The sequence below is a fragment of the Epinephelus moara genome, chromosome 9, assembly GCF_006386435.1.
Source record: "Epinephelus moara isolate mb chromosome 9, YSFRI_EMoa_1.0, whole genome shotgun sequence".
Lineage (NCBI taxonomy): Eukaryota > Metazoa > Chordata > Actinopteri > Perciformes > Serranidae > Epinephelus > Epinephelus moara.
Genome location: NC_065514.1, coordinates 25,989,640 through 26,010,032, shown reverse-complemented (window position 1 = coordinate 26,010,032; position 20,393 = coordinate 25,989,640). Strand labels below are relative to the sequence as shown.

The window sequence follows — 20,393 nt, the reverse complement described above, 5'->3', positions numbered from 1 at the left end:
AAAAACAACAATTCCTAGTTTCAGTATAAATTAATGAAAACATAGTTATGAATATTACACAACATTTCTGCCAGTTTATTCCATTAAATCCTACACACTAGCTAACACTGATCAAATAATTGATTAATTGTTGCAGCTCTACATATACTACATACACACATATACATATTTACGTACGTAAGTTCTTGCAAGTAACTCAGCAAGAAAGTAAACCACCTTTATATCAGATTCCTGTCCTTCTTGGAGCTTGTTTCACATTTCAGCGTGGTAAGTGAGAGCATTTGCATGCTTGTGTGTGTGTGTCTAGGCCCCAAACAATAAACCACTTTGAATTTCGCTGTAGCCTTTAAGTGATGTCACTTTGGAGGGAAACTAAATTGATGTAAATCTGTCTTGAGAGCCAATATTCCTCAACTAATACACAGATGGAGAGGACATGGGGGCTGTGAGATATGTTAATATATGCTTCTGCTGCTGCTCAGAGCTGTTTCATGCAGAGTAATATAATCAAATCTCCTCCCAGTTAAGAAAAGTAATGTAATATTGAACCATTTGTGTTCTGGCGTTTTTCATATCCATTAGGCTGCGGCACCATTAACATAGCATCTAGCCATCCAGGAAGCCCATTTTTACCCAGTGTTATGTAACGCCTCTGCACAGATAATCAACCCCCAAGAGCAACTGTTTATGAATTCCTGCATTGCTAAGATGTTTTGATGGGTGTAACTGCAGTGTAAATATTTACCTATGTTGATGAAGTCGGACCTGTATTGGCAGGTCATGCCGAAACCGAAATCTCTCCAGAACCCTGTGTCTTTCTTGATCACCTGCAGAGAAAAGAACAGCATGTCTTAGAGAGCTTACAAACAGAAACATATCAGCTCCACACACACGGGAGGCACATCAACGGGAGCATGCTTCTGTGGATTTGTAGCAGCTGGAGAGGCGAAATGTTTCTAAACCTGACAGCAATGTAGCACAGCACTGAATATGATTTTTCCACAAGTGGCTTACAGAGTGTTTGAAAAAGACAGAATAAAAGAAAAAGAGAGCGAGAGGGTAGATTTGATTGGTGTGTGTTACCAGCTGTTGCTCCACAGGTGGGATGTGTTCAGGACTTCCGTAGATCAGAGTGGGGTTGTACTGGCTGAACAACACCGGGTAGAATACCTTTTTGCCTGAAAGGGAGTGAGACAGCGAGACAATGTCAGACAACCAGGCAGTAATTTGATGGGAATGTGTGTGTTTGTAGGGCAAGCAATTAAAACATTTAACAGGTTTCATTTGATCATCTCTAATTACACTGGGACATCAGAGACTAGTCATAACAATCTGACCACTTGGAATTATAATCAAGATATCTGCCACTGCATCCTGGCTTGTAAGAACAACTACTCAGGATTCATCCAAAGAGATTTCGACCAGACATAAACCTTTTAAGATAGCTGTAAAAGTTTAATTCAAGATATCTGTAATTACGTTGTATCTCTAATTCTGATTACTAAGAATGAATCACTGAGTTGTACAGACAATCTAATTAGAGATATCTACAACAAGCAGGAGTTAAAGGAGCAGTGTGTAGGATATAGTGGCATCTAGCAGTGAGGATCGCAGAGTGCAACCAGCCAAAACTTCTCTTATGTGCCAAGCATGAACTCCAGGTTGGGACTCCTTTAGCGTTCATCGTTCAGGAAGTTTTTACCGGGAGATCATTATTATTATCTGCAGAGGTCTACTCCTCTCCAAAACAAACCACCAGGGTCAGGTGATTTAAACAGGCAAAAACACTCAATAAAGTAGCTTCACCTTAAAAATCAGCGTTTCTTCAATGTTCTTCAGCTTGTCGCAGAGGGGCTACTAGCTCAGCACCTGCTACTGTGCACTCACCTTTTTTCTCATGAAGACTTTAAGGAGGTTTTAACCAGGAGCCGAGTTATCTGCAGAGGTCCCCTACTCTCCATTTCCACCAGTAAAAACACTGAATAAAACAGTTTAATGTTAAAACAGAGGGGTGTGCTAACTACGGTGGCCAACGTTGGTTTGTCTGCCCTGAGCTACTGTAGAAACATGGCGGTGCAACATGGCTGACTCTGTGGATGAGGACCTGCTCCCTTTGTAGATATAAACAGCTCATTCTAAGGCAATGATTACATGATTATTCTTATTTTCAGGTGATTATACACCAAGGAAAACATATTTATTAGATTTCATTTCTGCCAGTAACCCTCCCAAAGTCCTACACACTGGACCTTTAAAACTACAATGGGGATATCTTGAATTTGAGTCATTTCTTATCACAATTATATATATCTCTACGCCTTTGGACATCCTACAAAGGGTATATGTGGAAAAAGGTTTCTTTGACTAAATTTTATCTATAATATATAATAATATATCTTCAAATGCATACTGACTAGTCAATATCATTATTCTAGATATCTCCAGACACATGCACTAGGATGCAATTGGAGATATGTTGATTTTAAGTTCTGACTCATCATAAATACAAAGCAGAGATCTTTGATATTAATCATGTCAAAAGGTTAAAAACATGTCTTACCAGGCTGCGTGTTGAGTCGGCAGGTGTTGAGGAAGTCAGCGGTGAAGTAGATGTCCACGTCACAGAAGAAAAGCAGCACGTTGCCTCCCTTCCAGGCTCGGGCCCCGACGTCTAGACCCCGTCCCCGAGAAAACTCCTCGTCCAGCTGCAGCAGAGTGTAGTTCTTAAAATTAACTTCCCTGCAGAGAGAAAAAGAGGGAGGTTGGACAAAGAACCACAAGTCAATTTTTGTGTAGAGGGCCCTCTCAATGAAAATATCAATACATGAAAATACATTTTTGCCAAGTTTATTCAAAATAAAATGAGCTTGTCCGAACTCTCCCTGCTGAAACTGTAAATGTGTCAGAACTGTAAAGAAAATATACAACTGGAGGATGTGGAGGATAATAAAGATATTTTTACATACTATAAGACGGTTTTTCCCATTTCTGTTCCTGATTCTCATTTCTCATTTGATTTATGTGTTTTCAGTAACTTCATTGCCTCTCCTTTTTATGTAATCATTGCATTAATTAATTAATTAGTTTGCTTGTATATCAAATTTAAATTAAAAAGCCTGATGTTTTCCTGTGCGTTCCATTGATTGCACTTTCATTTCCTGCAATGAATTTGGGTCAATTTATTACTGCAGTGTTTTTTACATTTATTTATTTAATTCAGTTTTAATTGATTTTATTTTCCTTTTTATTGTGCTGTGTTTCCCTTTTTTATTGTTTTATTGAGCTAGAGAGAATAATTGAAATGAAATCACTGAAAACAGGAGATGAATAAGAGAAACAGAGAGAGCAAAAGTAAGACATGGATTGATGATATATCCCTTGGTTGAAATATTTAAGAAACTTATATTTGAATGCAAATACACAACATGCAATCTCTCCAGTCTCCAAGCCCATTGAGTGCCCCAGCTGTGAAATCTTGTTGTGTCCAATCTGCAGCCAGTAAAATAATTCATCTGTTGATTAGTTTGTTTGGAAATATGCACCACTGAAGTACATTATAATGTAAACCGAATCAAGTAAACATTAATATAGCAGCAAACAACTATTTTCTATTTAAAGATACAGTGGAGTAATGGCATCTGTGCAGAGAATGAATTCATGCTCTCGCTCCGTGTGTTATAATCCGAGCTTCTCTGTCCAGTGTGGTGTTAGCCGGTCCGGCCGCTTGTGTGTGTTCGTGCATCTGAATCTCTGTGATTGTATCTTGCTGATTAGCTCATCGCTGCCGCTCTGCACTGCCCTCATACCGTGGTTACTTAGCATCATCGTGTGCATGTACTGCACACCCTTCAGTTTCCCAGGTAACATCGTTAGCACTGTTGCTGTTGTTAGTCGTGTTAAATGAGTTAGCACTGTTAGCTGCTAGTGGCCGACTCAGCCACTTTCATGTTGAGAGCCATGTGCAGACAATCTCAATCAGACCCTGCATCATAGATATGCTCTGAATGTCGCATACAGCTCCTTTAAGTTGGCGCCTGCATTTCTGTATCAGAACATTAAGGCTCTGCCTTGTGCCAAACTACCTTTATTATTTCAGCTGATACTCTGGCTCAGAAGTTGCCTACTCCTTAGTAAATTTGTGTTTAATCAAATGAACACAAGCCAACACAGCACGGCACCCATGGGACTGGATAGTTTTACAGAATATGAGTACTGGGTTGGTTTCTTGGACTCAGGGACAAAATAAGATGAAGCTGCCATATGCACTGGATCTAATGAGTACTTAATGGCAACAGATTGTGAGCAACTGGAGGGCTAACAGGAGCCAACAGTACAATTTTGCCCCTGGCTTCCCTGGTGGATTAATTTGGCTCTGGTATTCCTTTGTTTTCTGCCTTTAGTATATTCAACCCCAATATTAATGACCTCACAAAGTTCACATCGGCTCAGCTCTTTGTTGACTGACTTCATTTTACTCCTGCGACATGTTTCAACTCCTGCTTTTTCCTCCTAAATGCTGATACAAACACGCTTTAACTGGAACCAAAAATTAATTGCACAAGACAACAAAGCTACCTCCATCATCAGCCTGAAGTTTTCTAAGGATGTGGTGAGAGTAAAGAGAAACAGTTGGATCCAGATGTGCACAGCTGTGCCTTTCTTCCTTTAACCATAACAATTCACACTGCTAGTGACTAATCCTTTACTCATGCGTGCACATACTCAGACGCACACTTTGTAGCAACTTCAGATATAGAAGATAGTGAGGAAAAACTGGTTCACACATCTCTGTTTGAAGCAGAACAAACAGAATCCAACCTCCTTCGTCATTCATGTGATGTTGGGTGACATAACACGTGAGAGAACGCAGGTAGACATACACAGTTTTGTCAGAGGAAACCAGAATGACCAAAGAAAACATGGTCTGTTTGTTTTTGCCAGAAGCAGCTTGAATCATCATTCCCACATTTCCATCTGACTGCTGTGTGTGTGTGAGTGTGGATGTCTGGGTGAATAGTGTGTATCAGCATATTTATTCATGTGTATGCCTTTGTCTCGCTCCTGTCCTTTCAGGCTCTCCCATAAATAAGGCATAATAAAAACCTTTTAATCCTGGTCAGAGCAGAGAAAAAATCTTTAGCATAAACCTGACGCCACTTTTGAGTGTCCTATTTGTTTGTGAGAATGACAACTTTAAGTAAAATATCAGGAGCAATGACAAGGAATGGACCTGTCTACATGTGTTTATGTGCTGTCAGTTAATACGTCTGCAGCCTATTCTCCACGTCTGTCTACAGTTTATGAAACCAAACAGAGTCGATCTGTTTCACAGTCTACACAGACTCCCAGGAGAGGCTGACCCACCCGCTGGCACTCGACTGTCCACAGATGGCAGAGATGGAGCACAATAGCTCTGTTTGTCTCAAACAATGTTGATGCAATAGCAGCTACATTCACATGTTGATTCAGTCTCAACTTCAACAGGGCGGGAAGCTCATTTGTCAAAGATGAAGAGAAAACTTTCAAGAGGAGCGTCTCAGTGACTGAAATATATTGCTTGTTTCCTTACACAAAACAAAAGTGACAAAATATAGATTTTATGTTGTTTTGTTTCAGCAATATTATGTCCTTTGTTTTCCAGGAGTAGTTTGACAGTTTGGGGAGTGCTGGTATTCCTTTTTCTTTAGGAGTTAAATGGGAAGATTGATGCTCACTTCTGTGTTAAAGACAAAGCTACAGCAATGGGCGTATTGTGAGACAACAGGTCCCTGGGCACACATATGCAAAAGGCCCAACCAACCCTCCAACATAGGAGCAAGGCACACAGACTGTGTGGTAATTTTAGCCCCTTTTTTGTTGCTTTGCATGTCCTTGTAGTCCTGATGCATCTTTTGTGGTTTTATGTCTCTTTTGTAATTCTATGTGAAGTATTTTCAGTCTTATCGTGGTCGTTTTGTGTCTCTTTGTGGTCATTCTAAGCCTCTTCCTTGTCAGTTGGTGTTATTTGAGTGACATTTTGTTGGTGAGGGCCGAGGGGGGGCCTTGACACTTTGGGCCCCTGGGCTTGTGTCTGGTAGACTTGCTCAGTAATCCATCCATGAAGACAGCTAGGCTGGCTCTATCCAAAGATAAAAAATCCATCCTCTAGCACCACCAAAGTGATTTTGTACATTTTTGGTTCGTGTACAAATTGGTTGATTTTTGTACAAACATCACTACCGTGGCTAAAAAGCTGCTAACTAGTGCCTCTAAAGCTCACACATCAATACATTATATCTTGTTTGTTTAATCCGTCCAAAACCCAAAATGTACAACAACTATTTTTTTGTTTCACTGGGGGTTCTGTGCTGATCTCTGCATTCAAAAGGATATAAAATATTAAATAGTGAGCTTTAGCTGTGCTGGTATGCAGATTTTATTACCTGTGCACATTGCCAGGCTAGCTGTTTTCCCCTGCTTTCAGTCCTCATGCAAAACTAAGCTAACCTGTGCTAAGCTAAGCTAAGCTAAACAGCTGCTGGCTGAAGCTTCACATTTACAGACATGACAGTGGTATCGATCCAGCAAGGAAGCGAATAAGTGTAGCTCCCTAAATGTCAAACTATTTCTTTAAAACAGATTTATGGTCCTCTTGGAGCCTTGTTTTACATTTTGGCACAACTCACTGAAAACATCTGCATGTTTGTGTCACTTTGAATTTCACTGTAACGTTAGCCTTTAGCCTAATTGATTTCACATCGGAGGGGAACTAAACTGATGTAAATCTGTGTTGAAAGCCAATATTCCTCACCAAATATAAAGACACAGAGGACATGGGGCTGTGAGATATGCTAATTTATGCTGCTGCTGATGATTAAAGACAAGAAGTGCAGAGAAACAGCTAGCTTGACTCTATGCAAGGGTAAAACAAGTCTGCCAGACAAATACAGTTGCTTTTGGACTTCGTTTTTTTAATGAATTAATTAAACAACATATTTAGTAATGCAAATTGTGGGTGGATTTTGTTACGTCTGGATAGACTTGGGCTAGCTGATATTATCTAGGTATTATGTAGGACAAAATGTCAGAGAGCCAAATGTCTTTTCACAGAGAGCCAAAGTAGATATATCAATAAGCATAGTGTGTGTGTATGTGTTCACAAGCTAACTGTTTAAATAATTCCCAGACTTTTGTGTGTCCACTTTCTGAGTCTCTAAAATGAAAGCCCAAAATTATGAACAAAGGCACGACTGTTGTGTATCAAGTAAAAAAAGTCCACTAAAATGCTGCAACATCCTTGTTTTCTAAACTCCTTTTCAAATTTGCTCTTTTTCTTCCCTCTTCCCCCCACAGGCATCAGCACCCTTATTCTGGCCTAAAATAGTCAATTTGTTTACTGTGGGCGTGGTGGCTGGTACCTAGAAGGGGCTAAATTGTTGCAATTGTGTCAGAGTGAGAAGCATGTTAAGAGCTGTCATGTTGTTTCTCAGCAGCAGTCCTGATCCTGTTAGTTCGGCTCAGGACAGGAGGGGGAGACCAGATTTTCTTTTCTCTGAATCCGAGCCTCTGTGTAACTATTGCATGTATTTGCTTGTGAGTGGTTATAGCTTGAGGACTGACTGCAGACATGGTGCTTATTGAATTTGAAAAGTCTTGGCTGTAAGCCTCTATATGTGGCCATATTAGTTAGGTTTATTACAGTATTTGTCAGGGACAATATCCAACAACAGTAATCTCACATAAGGAGAAGAGTTGCTTTGTGGTAGATTTAGCTCCGAGCTAATTTCCATCTGTAGTCCCTTGACAGGCTGACACAAACACTAATACACCTAATGCAATTAATACATATAGGCTTCTTTTTACTTTTTTGTTTCACTACAAACACTAAACACAGTGGTTCCTGTGCATGAATATACAATTCTAATGCTACTGTGATGTCCATATCGACTAAACTACACTAAATGAAACTAAAGGAAAGAAACGATACGCAACAAAAAGAAATGAAACACATTTCTAAGACACCAGTGAAGAATTCTTGCTTTTTAGACATGTCAGTGGTATTGCTCTGGAGATGGCAATGTCAGTCCACCACTTTGGTCCAGGCAGAGATATCTCAACAACAATGCCTTTTTAAGTTGTTGGCACACAATTTTGAACAAATCTTCATGTTCCCAAGAGGGCAAATCACAATGACTTTGGGGATGATTTTGCCCCTAGCACCACCATGAGGTTAGCCTGTGGTTTTGAGTAAAATGTATCAACAACGGTGATTGGTGCACACATCCATGCTTTTCTCAGGATGAACTGTACTCACTTTGTGGATCTTTAACTTTTCATCTAGCACCATATTCTAGTCAAATGTGTCCAAAACTTAACTTTATGACCACATACTTGAAAAACTTAGAACTTTTCCATCAGGCCTAGCTGTAATTTGAGTTTTGTGCTAGTTAGCAAATGTTAGCATGCTAATATAGCCTACTACATTAAGATAGGGAACATTCTTGTAGTCATCTTCCGGTTGGGTGTTGCTATGCATCTTTGGTATAGGGGAAAGATACCTCAAGTGTTGTTTGAAGCTGTGCTGCTCATCATACAAATATGTCATATAGTAATGTTATATTAGTGATACCTCTAGGATGTGTGTTTGGTCTTGGATTTTGGTGGTTGTTAAAGGCCCAGGCTTGCCCAGTTAAAGTCCTTTGCTTATACTCGTACTAATTAATCATTTTTTATGCTAGCATGCAGGTAGTGGTATCATGTAGGACAACTCAAGACATAATTCAAAGCCGATCAGGGCAACTTTTCTCCCATATCTTGACTTAGATCACCAGAAAGGGCTTCAATGTGCTCAAACGCCATGTTAGCCTCAATATTTTTCAGTCAAAATGTAACCCAAGGTTGTGAATTTAACCAGAAACGATGAAAAACTGAAGCTGACTCAAGATTTTGCATTGTACAGACCACAGATTAGATACCCCTTTTCCCCCAAACAAAGATGGTAGTGATCTTGTGACGTCTCGTTGACTCCATCTGTAATAGTAAACACTGCAACTGTTCGACAACGGCATGTCAGCATTGCCACTGAGTGTGCTAGCATGCAGCGTTAGCATTTAGCTCAAGACTTAACTTCCTCAAACAAAACTGCATTTCTTTTTAGTTGTCAGATTTATAAAATATTGCATAGTAGTTACAAATGTTTAGTTTTATGCAAATGCAGTGTGCCGCCTTCAGTCAACTCTTGTTGCCCCATAAATACATTTCAACTAAAGACAGTAAACTGCTTTCACATCGTCAACACCTCTCTGTGCTTTCCGATGTTCTTTGATGTTTTCTGTTGGTAGCTCTTTCCTACCTGGGATTTTTTTAATGCATGCAATAAATTATAAACAACAAATTTTCCCTGTTTGTCTGTCACCTGTCTGCTGTTTACAGAGCAGGGAGGCTGGTGTTTCCTCTCCGGGCTCTCGTGCAGAAGAAGAAGAAAAAAAAAAGCTTGTGCTTTACAGTGAGCTGGGGAATCAGCAGTCTGTGCATGTAATGGAGAGGTAAGTGCAAGCTATAAAAAATGTAGACTTGTTGTGATCACTCTCAGGCTCTGCCCTCAGGCAAGACAGCTACACGAGTTATCAACGGAGAGTAATTTGCAGAATGGGTACTGGCGATCTGTAAAGAGTCTCTTTAAAATGAATATTGGACAGCTTTCAAAAATCCTCTGTGATTTGTTTATCATTTCATCCACTCATAATCTCTCAATCACCTTCTGCCTGACATTATCCTCTCACTTCCTCAGCTGTCAGAGGCTCTTCAGACAGTTGTCGACCTGTCTGTGAACTTAATGAAATGCCACAATAACATGAAAGGTTTTCGTGAGAGGCTGTCACAAGTTGAGGTAAAGGCTGTAGCTGAAGGAGTGACAGAATGATCTCATCCTTCGTTTCTTTGTCTGCCCAAAATTCTGATCCTTCTCTTTCATCTTAACGCACCACTTCCTTTGATATCCTTGTTGATGCTCTTCTTCCATCCTCAGAAAATCTGTCTTTTTTTTCCAACTTGCTCTCCAATCTTATCTTAACACCTCTCCTCCAACTTCCCTTCACACTGTTTTTCCCCTCAGCCATCGTCTCTACTCTGCCTCTGAAACACAGTACTTATTCATACCTATCGACCGGTATCTCTTTAAAACAGATCACTTATTCTTCTCCCTCCGTTACACACAATTTCTCTCCCTCTCCGGTATCTCTTTCCCCCCTTTATCTCACGTTCTTCTCAATCATTATTCTTGAGCATGTAAGGCTCAGAAACTGACATTCCCCCCGATGGTTTGAGCCTGAGTTCAGGCTTTGAAGTATGGATGTGTAAGCGATATACTTGAAAGTTGAGCAGCTGATCCTATCTATTTTAAACGATATCCCCCGTGTCTAGCAGAATGCTTGAAGAGTGAAGCTCTGATTTTCTGGAGCATTGCTTTTCTATCTCCCATATTCTGCTTTAGCTGTTTTGGCTTTTGTGCCTGTAGAACTGGTTTGGCCTTTGATATATACACCCAAATAATTAGCACCTGCAAATAAAAACCCACACATTTTTTTTAACCCTCATTTTATCCTGGAAGAGGGGTTGATAGAGGTTACAAAGCTGGCTGCCATCCGGGACAGTTTAGATCTTGTTAGACTTGTTAGAATTTTCCCTCAGGTAGTTTACATTGGCTGGTGATAGTCGTATAAATGCTCTTTTGAAAGCATTTCTGCAGGGACGCTGTGCTACTAAAAAGCAGGGAGTGTGACTGCATGTGATAAAGAAAAAAAAAAGGACAAATAGCTAGAGGTTGTTTGGGGGCAGACGCAAATCAAACCAGTTTCTAGAGGTGAATTTAATTTGTAGGAAGGGCAGTGTAGAATCAGATCAGCCACTAATGATGCCATCACTGCTGGGAACAGATATTGACTTGTTTGTGTGTGTGTGTGTGTGTGTGTGTGTGTGTAGACCTTCAAAGTGAGGATGTTTAGGCCGATCCGCAACTCTTCTTTCACGGTTCGGTCTTGGTTTTTAGGGTTGAATTTGATATTAGGATTATTTAAGGTTTAGAATGTAAGAAGGATTTGTTAACATTTGCATGCATGTGTGCATTTATGCTGAGTAAATTAGCGTGACAGATTAGTTGGTCGATAACAGTCAGCTGTGATAACTGATTAATTTATCAAGTAAAATCACCAAAAACTGGTTCAATACAACTTTGCAAATGCAAAGAATGGTTTGCGTTTGGTTGTGAATCCTAATCACGTTGGTGAGCCCCTGACTTTTCCTCTACAGCCACCATGAGGTTCACATTTTGGGTTTTAAGTGTAATTTCTTAACAACTTTTTTTAAGGAAATTTGATGATCCCCTTACCTTTCTTCTCATGCTATCATCAGGTCAAAATTTCAGTGTGTCCAGTACTGTGATTTATGACATCATACAACTAATGAGATTCCCATCAGCCTCAGCTGTACTTTGTGTTTAGTGCTATTTAGTGTTGGCATGCTAACACTCTAAACTAAAATGGTGAACATGGTAAACATTATACTTGCTAAATATCAGCATGTTCTACAACCATTGTGTGACGTTAGCATTAGCTTAAAGCTAAGAGCAAGGTTATGCTGAAAAAAAAACCTAGTTCGTTTGATGTGCTGTCTGATCACTTCTGACACTTAGGGCGCATTCACACCAGGATGGTCCAAGGGACTTGGTTTGATTGGGCGGGGAATGCCAAAAAATGTCACACCTTCATTTGGTTTGGTTCACTTTCACACTGCATTTTTTAAAACGGACCAAACCGCCTGCTCATTTGGGGGCGATATTGCCCGAAACGACCACTGACCAGGAAGAAGAAAACCCGACTCATCGATTGGCCAGGACCGAAAACGGAAATCCATCCCCTTCAGCCGGCTTGGTCACCACAAAAACAATGGAGCAACATCAAATTTAGGCAGGCTTGGGGTAAGCGCCTGTACCTCCTCACTACTCCACGTCTGCCCACGAGACATTTTCCAACTTTTTCCTTGCTCTAGATAGGGCCATTCACATTTTCAAGTCAGCTGCAGTAGTCAGCAGCCCCTCTGCAATGAATAGTGTCAGAAAAACACTGATTTTTGAATGTGAAAGTGCTTTATTCAGTGTTTTTACCACTTTAAAATCACTGAGTTTGTTTTGTTTTGTGTTTTGGAGAAAGAGAGCTCTGCGGATAACGCGGCGGTAAAAACCTCCTGAACAATGGACACTGAAGGAGTCTTAACCTGGAGGAGTTTCAGCTGGTTGCAATCTGCAGTCCTCACCAATAGACGCCACTACATTCACCTAAATCTTACATACTGGACCTATATTTATTTTTTTTACATAACGCAGTAAAGAAAATAATCTTCAGTTGCAGCCCAATTGCACTTGCGCGCATGCATCTTCCTCTGTGAGCCTATATGCAGTCTGTGATTGTATCAGTGCCCATACTGTATATGTGTGTGTCTGCCTGGATAATGGTCTTCCAGTGATGATCATTTCAACCACAGTCTGAAAGCCAGATAAAAGAAAAGAGTTGATTACAGCCACCGATTCTCACCCAGATAAGCCGCTGCATAACTGATGAATGCATTGTTCGGCTGTGAGAAGAATACAAAAAGCCTAAAAGGGTTTAAGGCAGAACTGCAGCCAGGACAGTGTACTTTATCCAACAGTGACTGTACCTCCACCTTCTCCTGCTCCAACTGTTTCTCATTCAGTGTGCTTCTCTCACAAACCTTCTCAATCACTCTTTTAAGATTTCTTCCACGCTAAAATCAATACAGTTTGTTGTATGTTTCTATGTTCTTCTTTTCTGAGTTTGCCTTCTTTTTCACTTCAACAATATTTGATGCTAAATTTTTTTTCCTTTACAGCCCCCCCCCCACAGCGACAGCAGCAGGCAGAGACACTGAGGGACAAAGAGAGACGCTGTGTGATACTGGAGATAGTCCGACTGTATCAAGGCCGCACAAAAACCTTCAGGCCTGGAAAATCGACAAGCATCACCATAGCAACCCCCTCAGGGAATCTGAGGCTCAATCCACAGTGGATCTGACTTCTAAACAGCCAGCAGCGATCATCTCCAGAGGTGTGGGTGTCGAGGGGTCCGTGTGAGAGGTTTAACATGAGTCAGGGATGATCACAGGCATGTTGTAATTTATCTGTGTTGGCTGGTGGCTCTCAGCTCCTCAGCGTGGGTGGCGCGCTGCTCCATTATTCATCAGACAGATGACTGGCTGTGGCAGGACGCCGAGCCAGGAGGTGTGTGTGTGTGTGTGTGTGTGTGTGTGTGTGTGTGTGTGTGTTTTGTGTGTGTCATGAAAGAGACCGACAGATTAGAAAATGTGAAGAGGTTTCTGATGTATGAGTGGGAAAAAATGTTTTTACAGCATCTGCTTCTGAGAGCGGGAGCATGACTGCGGCATCGTTCATTTCATTACATAAATTGCCTTCCATATTCTGTGTTTGGCCTCTAATTCAAAGATCTGATCTTGGCTGTGCTTCCAACCCACCTGGATGTGTTCTCCAGAGTGCTGCGGACTTCGCTCATCTGCTCTTTCCCAAAATACACCACTGTCAGATGGACCCGGCCGTCCTGACGCACACAGACTTCCCTGTACATACGCACAAAGACACACAGGAAGGGACATTATGGATGAAAGCGTACTCAAGCGGAGCAGGAAGGAAGATTACATGAGAGGTTTTCAAAAGAAGGCCTTGGTTTAGAGATTTTATTTATCAAGTGTGAAATGATTAGTCTGACAACAACTCAGATAAAAGATCGTTTAAATCATTCATCAAGAGAAAATAACAAGCATTTGCTGGTTTCAGATCTCAAATGTGATGATTTACTGCTCTTCTCTGCAAATTTGATCTCTTTGGGTTAGCTGGACAAAACAACGCTCTTATTTCACCATGTCCTGACATTTAAAGACTAAAGGATTAATTAATTAATCAAAAAAAAAATAAAATAATTTACAGACAATTTAATTGCTAATGAAGATAATCTTCATTCTCAGCTATAAAACTCACTCTCCTAATTCTGACACCACGTTCAAACACAGGGGGGAGATTGTACGTGAGTAAAAGAGAGACCAGGTGGTAGATGCCTGCAGGCACTTTGATGGAGAAATGTCAAATATATCACGCACATGCTGAAGATAATTCACCTCGTCTCCCACCGTACACACACACACACACACACACACACACACACACACACAGTTGTCAGAGTTTTCCCCAGAAGCTTATGGGGAGAAATGTCTCACAAAACACCACTAGACAAACACAAAATGCTTAAAGATGACTAATTACATGCAGAGGATACTGAGTAGTCATAAATAAAATGATTTTACTGTCATTGTGGATTCTGTTGTGTTAAAGGCAATCTTTAAATGCTGGCATTATTAGAAGTAAATGGGTTTTTTTTCTGGGATCTGATGAGGCATTCTTCATTTTGTCGCTGGGACCACAAAGTAGAAAAAAAACAGAATTATTTCATTATGCAGTGAGAGCAGTATTTTCTTTATAAACGCGAGTGCCCATCTGCAAATGTTTGCAGCTTGTTTGTGCGAATTCCCATTTTATCTCTATATTCCGCACTTGGGAAATATATCACAGCGCATCATAAATGCTGTTATTTTCCAGTCTAACTGTGAATAAAGAATATTTGATAAATGCACAGTTACTCACCGTTATCACCTCCTGTACACACACACGCACAATTTCTCCTGGTGCACCTTTAATATGGATGAGGGTAAAGTGTTTGCTCAGCGACTCGCCGAGTCTTTCAAGTAAGTACACTTCTTGCCATGCTGTATATCAACTGCTGCTGGTCTGCCCAGGGGGGCATTTTAATGGGCCGCAACACTGCTACTAAGCAGGATTTACCATGTAAAAAGAGCTGTGATAAGCAGCAGCAGCTGCCCAATAAATCACAGACATTAAGGAGGATGTTTCCTCAACTGATGGTGACGGACTCCGGAGCTCAGACAAGCCCGCTTTGCTTTTTTTCTTTATCAATAATCCTTCGTGGTTTTATCACGTACACATACTAGCCTGGATCTATTTGTGTTATAATGTGGTGTATTTGAGATGCTTATTAGCTCTGTGCATTAAAATTTTATATGTATGAAATTACATTTCCTGTGGTCATGTGGTAACTGATAAAAACTGGGCTGGCATCTGTGAGGCCATCTTTATTCATGCTCTTGTGTGAATCATTTAAACCTCTTAGATTTATTTACATTCTGATGATGCCTACCAGCACCAAAATAAATTAACTGATAACGCTACACGTGCAGTTTCAAAAATATTAATTACATGTTCCTTAAAAAAAAAAAGAGAGGAAAAAATAGCCTCTGATGTTAATTTTCTTTCCTCTAATCTCGCCCGCTTCTTGACGCTGTCTGCCTGATCCCCAATTAAAATGTAAAATTGGAATTGAAACTGGGTTTGAATAACACAGTATCACATTTTCCTGAATTAGTTACGTGTGACACAACACACCGTCTTGAATAATTCATTGTGGTGCCTCTGTTTATGTCACATTGTGTGTGGAAACAGGATAAAGAATTCGAAAATTGAGAAAAGGTTTAATTACTGAGTCTCACCTGAAGTTGTGCATGAAGTGTTTGAACTTGTCTGTGCGTTTGGACAGCGGGACGATGATGTTGATGGGGACGCTGGCCGTGTCCACCCTCTCATTTTTCACCTTCATCAGCGGTCCAAAGGGACGAAAGAGGACCAGGCGTCTGAATTCATTACTTGACTCCCCTCTAAAGGTCAGCTCGTACAGCGTACCTTTGTCCTTCTCCGTACGGGTGATACCTGATGGGTGAGACACAGAGACATGAACTCATGACCAAGCAAACTTAGATGCAGTGCCTGTGACTGTGCATGTTTTTACTGCGACTATCAGTGGCTGTATTCATGTACAACACACTTTAAGTAATAAAGGTGCTAACTAGAACCACAGGGTTCTTTGGCTTGTCCTCACAGGAGAACACTTCTAAGTTTGTGGTAGAACCTTTTATAAAGGTTCCAACTGGAGCTCGTTCAGAGGGTTTTACCTAGACCCTAACATAAAGGGTTGCAACCTAGAATTACAAGTTGACCGATTTATCGTTTTGGCCGATTAATCTGCACCAGTACGACGTTTTACAAACTATCGTTACTGGCGGACATTGCCTCCAGTAGTGGATGATGACTGTGCAGCCTCCACCAGTAACAAAGGGCCGTACATCACCTACCAGAGCTGGAGGGAAGGGTTGTGTTAGAATGAGCAAAAAGGAGCTTGAAGAGTGGGCACAGCTCCAGAGAGAGCTGGTTCTGTCTGCAGTGAGAGTGTCTAAGTGTTCTGGTCTTCATTTTAATATGTAGTCACAAAAATTTTGTCAATAGCTGGTCCAGTGCAAAAGTCCATAGTCTGTGACTGAGTAAATCCTGATTAATCGGCTATCAGCTTTTCCTCTACGGACCTCTACACAAAACCATCTGTAAAAGGTTATATCCAGAACCCTTTATGAGAGGTTATACAGAGAATCCTTCTTTGGTGCAATGGTTCCACCCAGAACCCTCTATTACCCCTTTTCCACCAAATTAGCTCTGGTTCTTGAACTGGTTCTGTTCAACATTCTTGATACCTTGCTGCTATCTAGCAACCGGCCTGGGTTTCCACCAGTTTTGAGTGGAACCATTGTAATGTAGGATGTGTAATTAATGGAAGGAGTTGCAAGATGCACAATGGAAGAAAACAGTAGTAGAAAAAGTTCATATTACATTATTTAACTGCAAACTTCTGTTCACTTATTACAGGCATTTGATTTTACCCAAACAACAAGCATCGACCAACCATTAATGAGACAATTTCTCACTTAGCTTCTCCATTGTTGCCTTCTCTATCATCTCTTTCCCACCTGTAGAACATGACACGCCAACTGATGTCATCACGGAAGATTCTTCAGGTCAAGAAAAACCTGCTATTTTTGGTTTCGGCTGAAAACCAGCTTTACTGGTTCTGAATCATTACTTTTGGTTGAAATGCTATGAACAGTTCAAGCGCAGGAACGGAATGGAAAGGAAGCAGTTCCATGTTGGTGGAAAAGGGGTCTGAGGGTTCTATCTGGGGCCGCTCCACCTTCTAAGGGTGCCAATAATAACCAATAAAGGGGGTTCCACCAATAACCCTTTTATATTGCAAGGGTTTCATCTAGAACCCACTGAGGAGGTTATGCCATATACTCTTTTATAGTCCAAGGGTTACATCTAGAGCTCTGAGTACCTTTTTTTATTCCAGTAATCAACAGGTTAGCCTGGGGCCAAGGAAACCACATCCAGCAACCTTGAGCCTCATGAGGCTTTTAAAGGGCCAGGGTTGATGTGGTTCAGTGCAACCCACAACACTCATGGTTCACAATCACGTTTTAGGGGGCAGAAATTTTTTGAAATTACTACCACTACAGCCTTTACTGTTTCAGTGGTGCAGTGGATCTCAACTCTACCAGAATGCTGACTTAACATAATGTCTGTTCAATACAGGTAGGCAATACTATTATTAAATGATGGTAAAGATATCAACTGAGGCAGAACACAAGTAAAATGAACTGACTAAGGGAATACATCTACATTTTAAATTACCATTTAAAACATGGATAAACATTTGAGGGTGAGGATCTTTTAACGCGCATGCTTTCAATTATCCTTGAAAAACTCTTCTGTCATAAAAGGGTTCTTTGCATGAAAAGGACCTTTTAGGGAACTCGTCGTCTCAAAAAGAACCCTTGAAAAAACCTCTCTCTTTAAAAAAAGGGTTTGTCAGAGGCAAATGGTCTGGGGTAGAACCTCCGCCCTTCAGGAGGAATCCTTTTAAAACCCTTATTTCTAAGATATATTCAGTATATACGCATGTTTAGAAGAATTTGCTTATTGGCTTTCTTGCCAAAAGTTAGATGGATGGTGTCAATCTTCTCATCTCACTCCTGGAAAGAAAGTGTATTTCACAAAATGCTGAACTACTCCTTTAAATCTTGCAGTTGTGAATAAACAGCTACTATAAACTGAACTTTTAGTGCCTTTTGGAAAATAATATGATGTATTAAGTTATATATTAACACATTACCTCACAAACATGTATGAATAGAGCATAAATGCAGGATAAAGTGTACATGTAAGCCAGTGCATAAACAATCTGAGTGTATATTTGTTGTCCACAGTGAGGGTTAATGTCAGATTTTAGTTTCTGTGCATGTAGCTTCTCTGTGTGTTTCTTTGTCGCAGTGATTTTGTTTTTCTTGTTTTCTCCAGGGTGCGGCTTTTGTTTAAATCCCCTGAGGATTTCTGTGTTTCTAAAAGCCACAGATCATGTTTTTCCCTGTTAGTATTTTAAACATCTAATCTTAAAAAATTCTGCAAAATAAACAACTTTTTTTTGGGGAACATCATTTTTAGCATCAGCTTGTGACAGACTAATACTGTGTGTATATTTGGGGACAGAAAGAGGGCATATGAGGCCACAGGAGACACTGTCCATGCACTCTGCTGCTGCTGGGCAAACAGCCATTACTGTACATAATACACATGTAACACACACACACACATGCACTGACAGAGAGAGGCTATTCTGGTCATCCAGACCAATTTTCTTGTTGTAGGACTTACGTCAGCTTGTTCCTCCAGAGAGAAGTTGTTTTTCAATTACTCTGCTATTACAAGGATTATTACTTGCAAATGGACCTACTGAGGTCTGTGGGGGTGGAAAGAAAATGGGAAATGGCGTACAGAAAGTAAGAAGTAAGACCAGAGGGAAGAGAGAGGGAGAAAGAGGAAGAAAACACAGCACTGGAAATAGACATCAGAGAGAGCTTGGATGATAAAAAAAAGAGCAGAGAGATAGAAATAAATAAGAAAGTGAAGAGCAAGTCAGAAAAAGACGATGGAGAACAGAAAGATGTCTGTGAGGAACCATTTATAGTCTGATAGCGGCTTGAATTAAGGCCTTCCTGTTAAGTTGGCCAGCTTCCTGTGAGGACACGATAAGCTTTCATTTAGTAAATAGGCTGAACAATTTAGACTAAATGCTTCCACTTCCTGTCTCTGTCCCTCTGTCTAAATGTACTGTTCTGTCCCTTTTTAAGGACAGAACTCAGTAGCTGGGCAAGTTCATTTTGCATACCTCTTCTATTTGTGTGCAGTTTCAGCTCACTAGCTTGCCAATGCAGCCCTGAAAGCTCCCTGAAGATGCTTTTGTCAGTCTGGCCATCCAGACTGCCTTTCACTTGTCTGGCTGGCAGCTTGGATAAATTGCTGCTTGTTCAAGATTTGCTCAAAATCGATGTCCGAGTCCATTAAAGGGCATTAAGTGCAAAAAAATATGAGCAGAAGGGAGTCGCTATTTCATTAAAAGCTAGCTGCACTCTCCTGCTGTCTCGCTGAGGAATTGTGGAGGCTGTTTACACACAGATACGCACAAATGTATGCACATCTATTAAAATCACTGTCGCATAAACACGCACTTAGATTAAGAAGGGCCACACACGAGCTCCATATATACGCCAGTGACCTATGGCTCATTTCTTACCAGCCAGGTGCCCCTATTGCTCACTTTAAAAACCTCCACCTACTCACACACTGAACGTGGTGACCTTCACAGAACACACATACACACAAACTAAAATACAGCGTTTGAAGAGATGCTCCACTGTGAATGAGCAGCATCTGAGTTCATTTCCTGTGGTTGTGATCAGAGCTGAGCAGAACAAATTAGGAGGATATCCTGGCTGTACTTGTACACAAACACACACACATATTTCTGACCTTCCAGGGATTCACACACAAAAAAAAAAGAGAGATCAAAGTGACTCGGGGCTGAAAGAAGAAAGCAGAGTATAGTGTTTGGATGTAGAAAAAAAAAGTGCAACCTTGTCTGCAGGAAATTACATTTATATGGTACTAATTTGTTTTCCCAGTTACGTTGTGGTGACAAATATTACGTTATTGTCTACAAGGCAGACACAGAGTGAGGCTGCCATAAACACACACATCCTTATTTTACAAAACGTACTCTGAATGGCTGAGGCATCTTGTGATGGTTAAGATTATGGAGAAATCGTGGTTTCACTTAAATGTTAATAAACACATGCCTCATGCTTCAAGTTACTGTGGACTTTCTTCTGTATTTAAGGAATACGTCACCCACCAAATGATCATTTGTGTATCAGTTACTCACTCCGTGTTACTTTGAATTTGTGAAGAAAACTTTGTTTTTCTCCCATACCTCCTTGGTGAACGAAAAATCCAAAAACTGAGAAAATTCTTGATGAATTGGAGTAAAAGGGGTCCATGTTTAAATCAATACATCCATTTACAAACTCTCACACAACTCGTG

The 20,393-nt window shown here is 40.6% G+C and overlaps 1 protein-coding gene across 1 annotated transcript in view; it reads right to left on the bottom strand.

Annotated features, from left to right (window-relative positions):
- Window positions 1-20,393, bottom strand: part of csgalnact1a (chondroitin sulfate N-acetylgalactosaminyltransferase 1a) — a 40,255-nt gene that overhangs the window by 3,326 nt on the left and 16,536 nt on the right. Inside the window, exons 3-7 of the mRNA XM_050053641.1 lie at window positions 15,622-15,838; window positions 13,522-13,623; window positions 2,561-2,739; window positions 1,084-1,178; window positions 746-827 (exon numbers count right to left, since the gene is read on the bottom strand). Of these exons, the coding sequence (XP_049909598.1) occupies window positions 746-827; window positions 1,084-1,178; window positions 2,561-2,739; window positions 13,522-13,623; window positions 15,622-15,838 (675 nt within the window). The remainder of the gene's footprint in view (window positions 1-745; window positions 828-1,083; window positions 1,179-2,560; window positions 2,740-13,521; window positions 13,624-15,621; window positions 15,839-20,393) is intronic.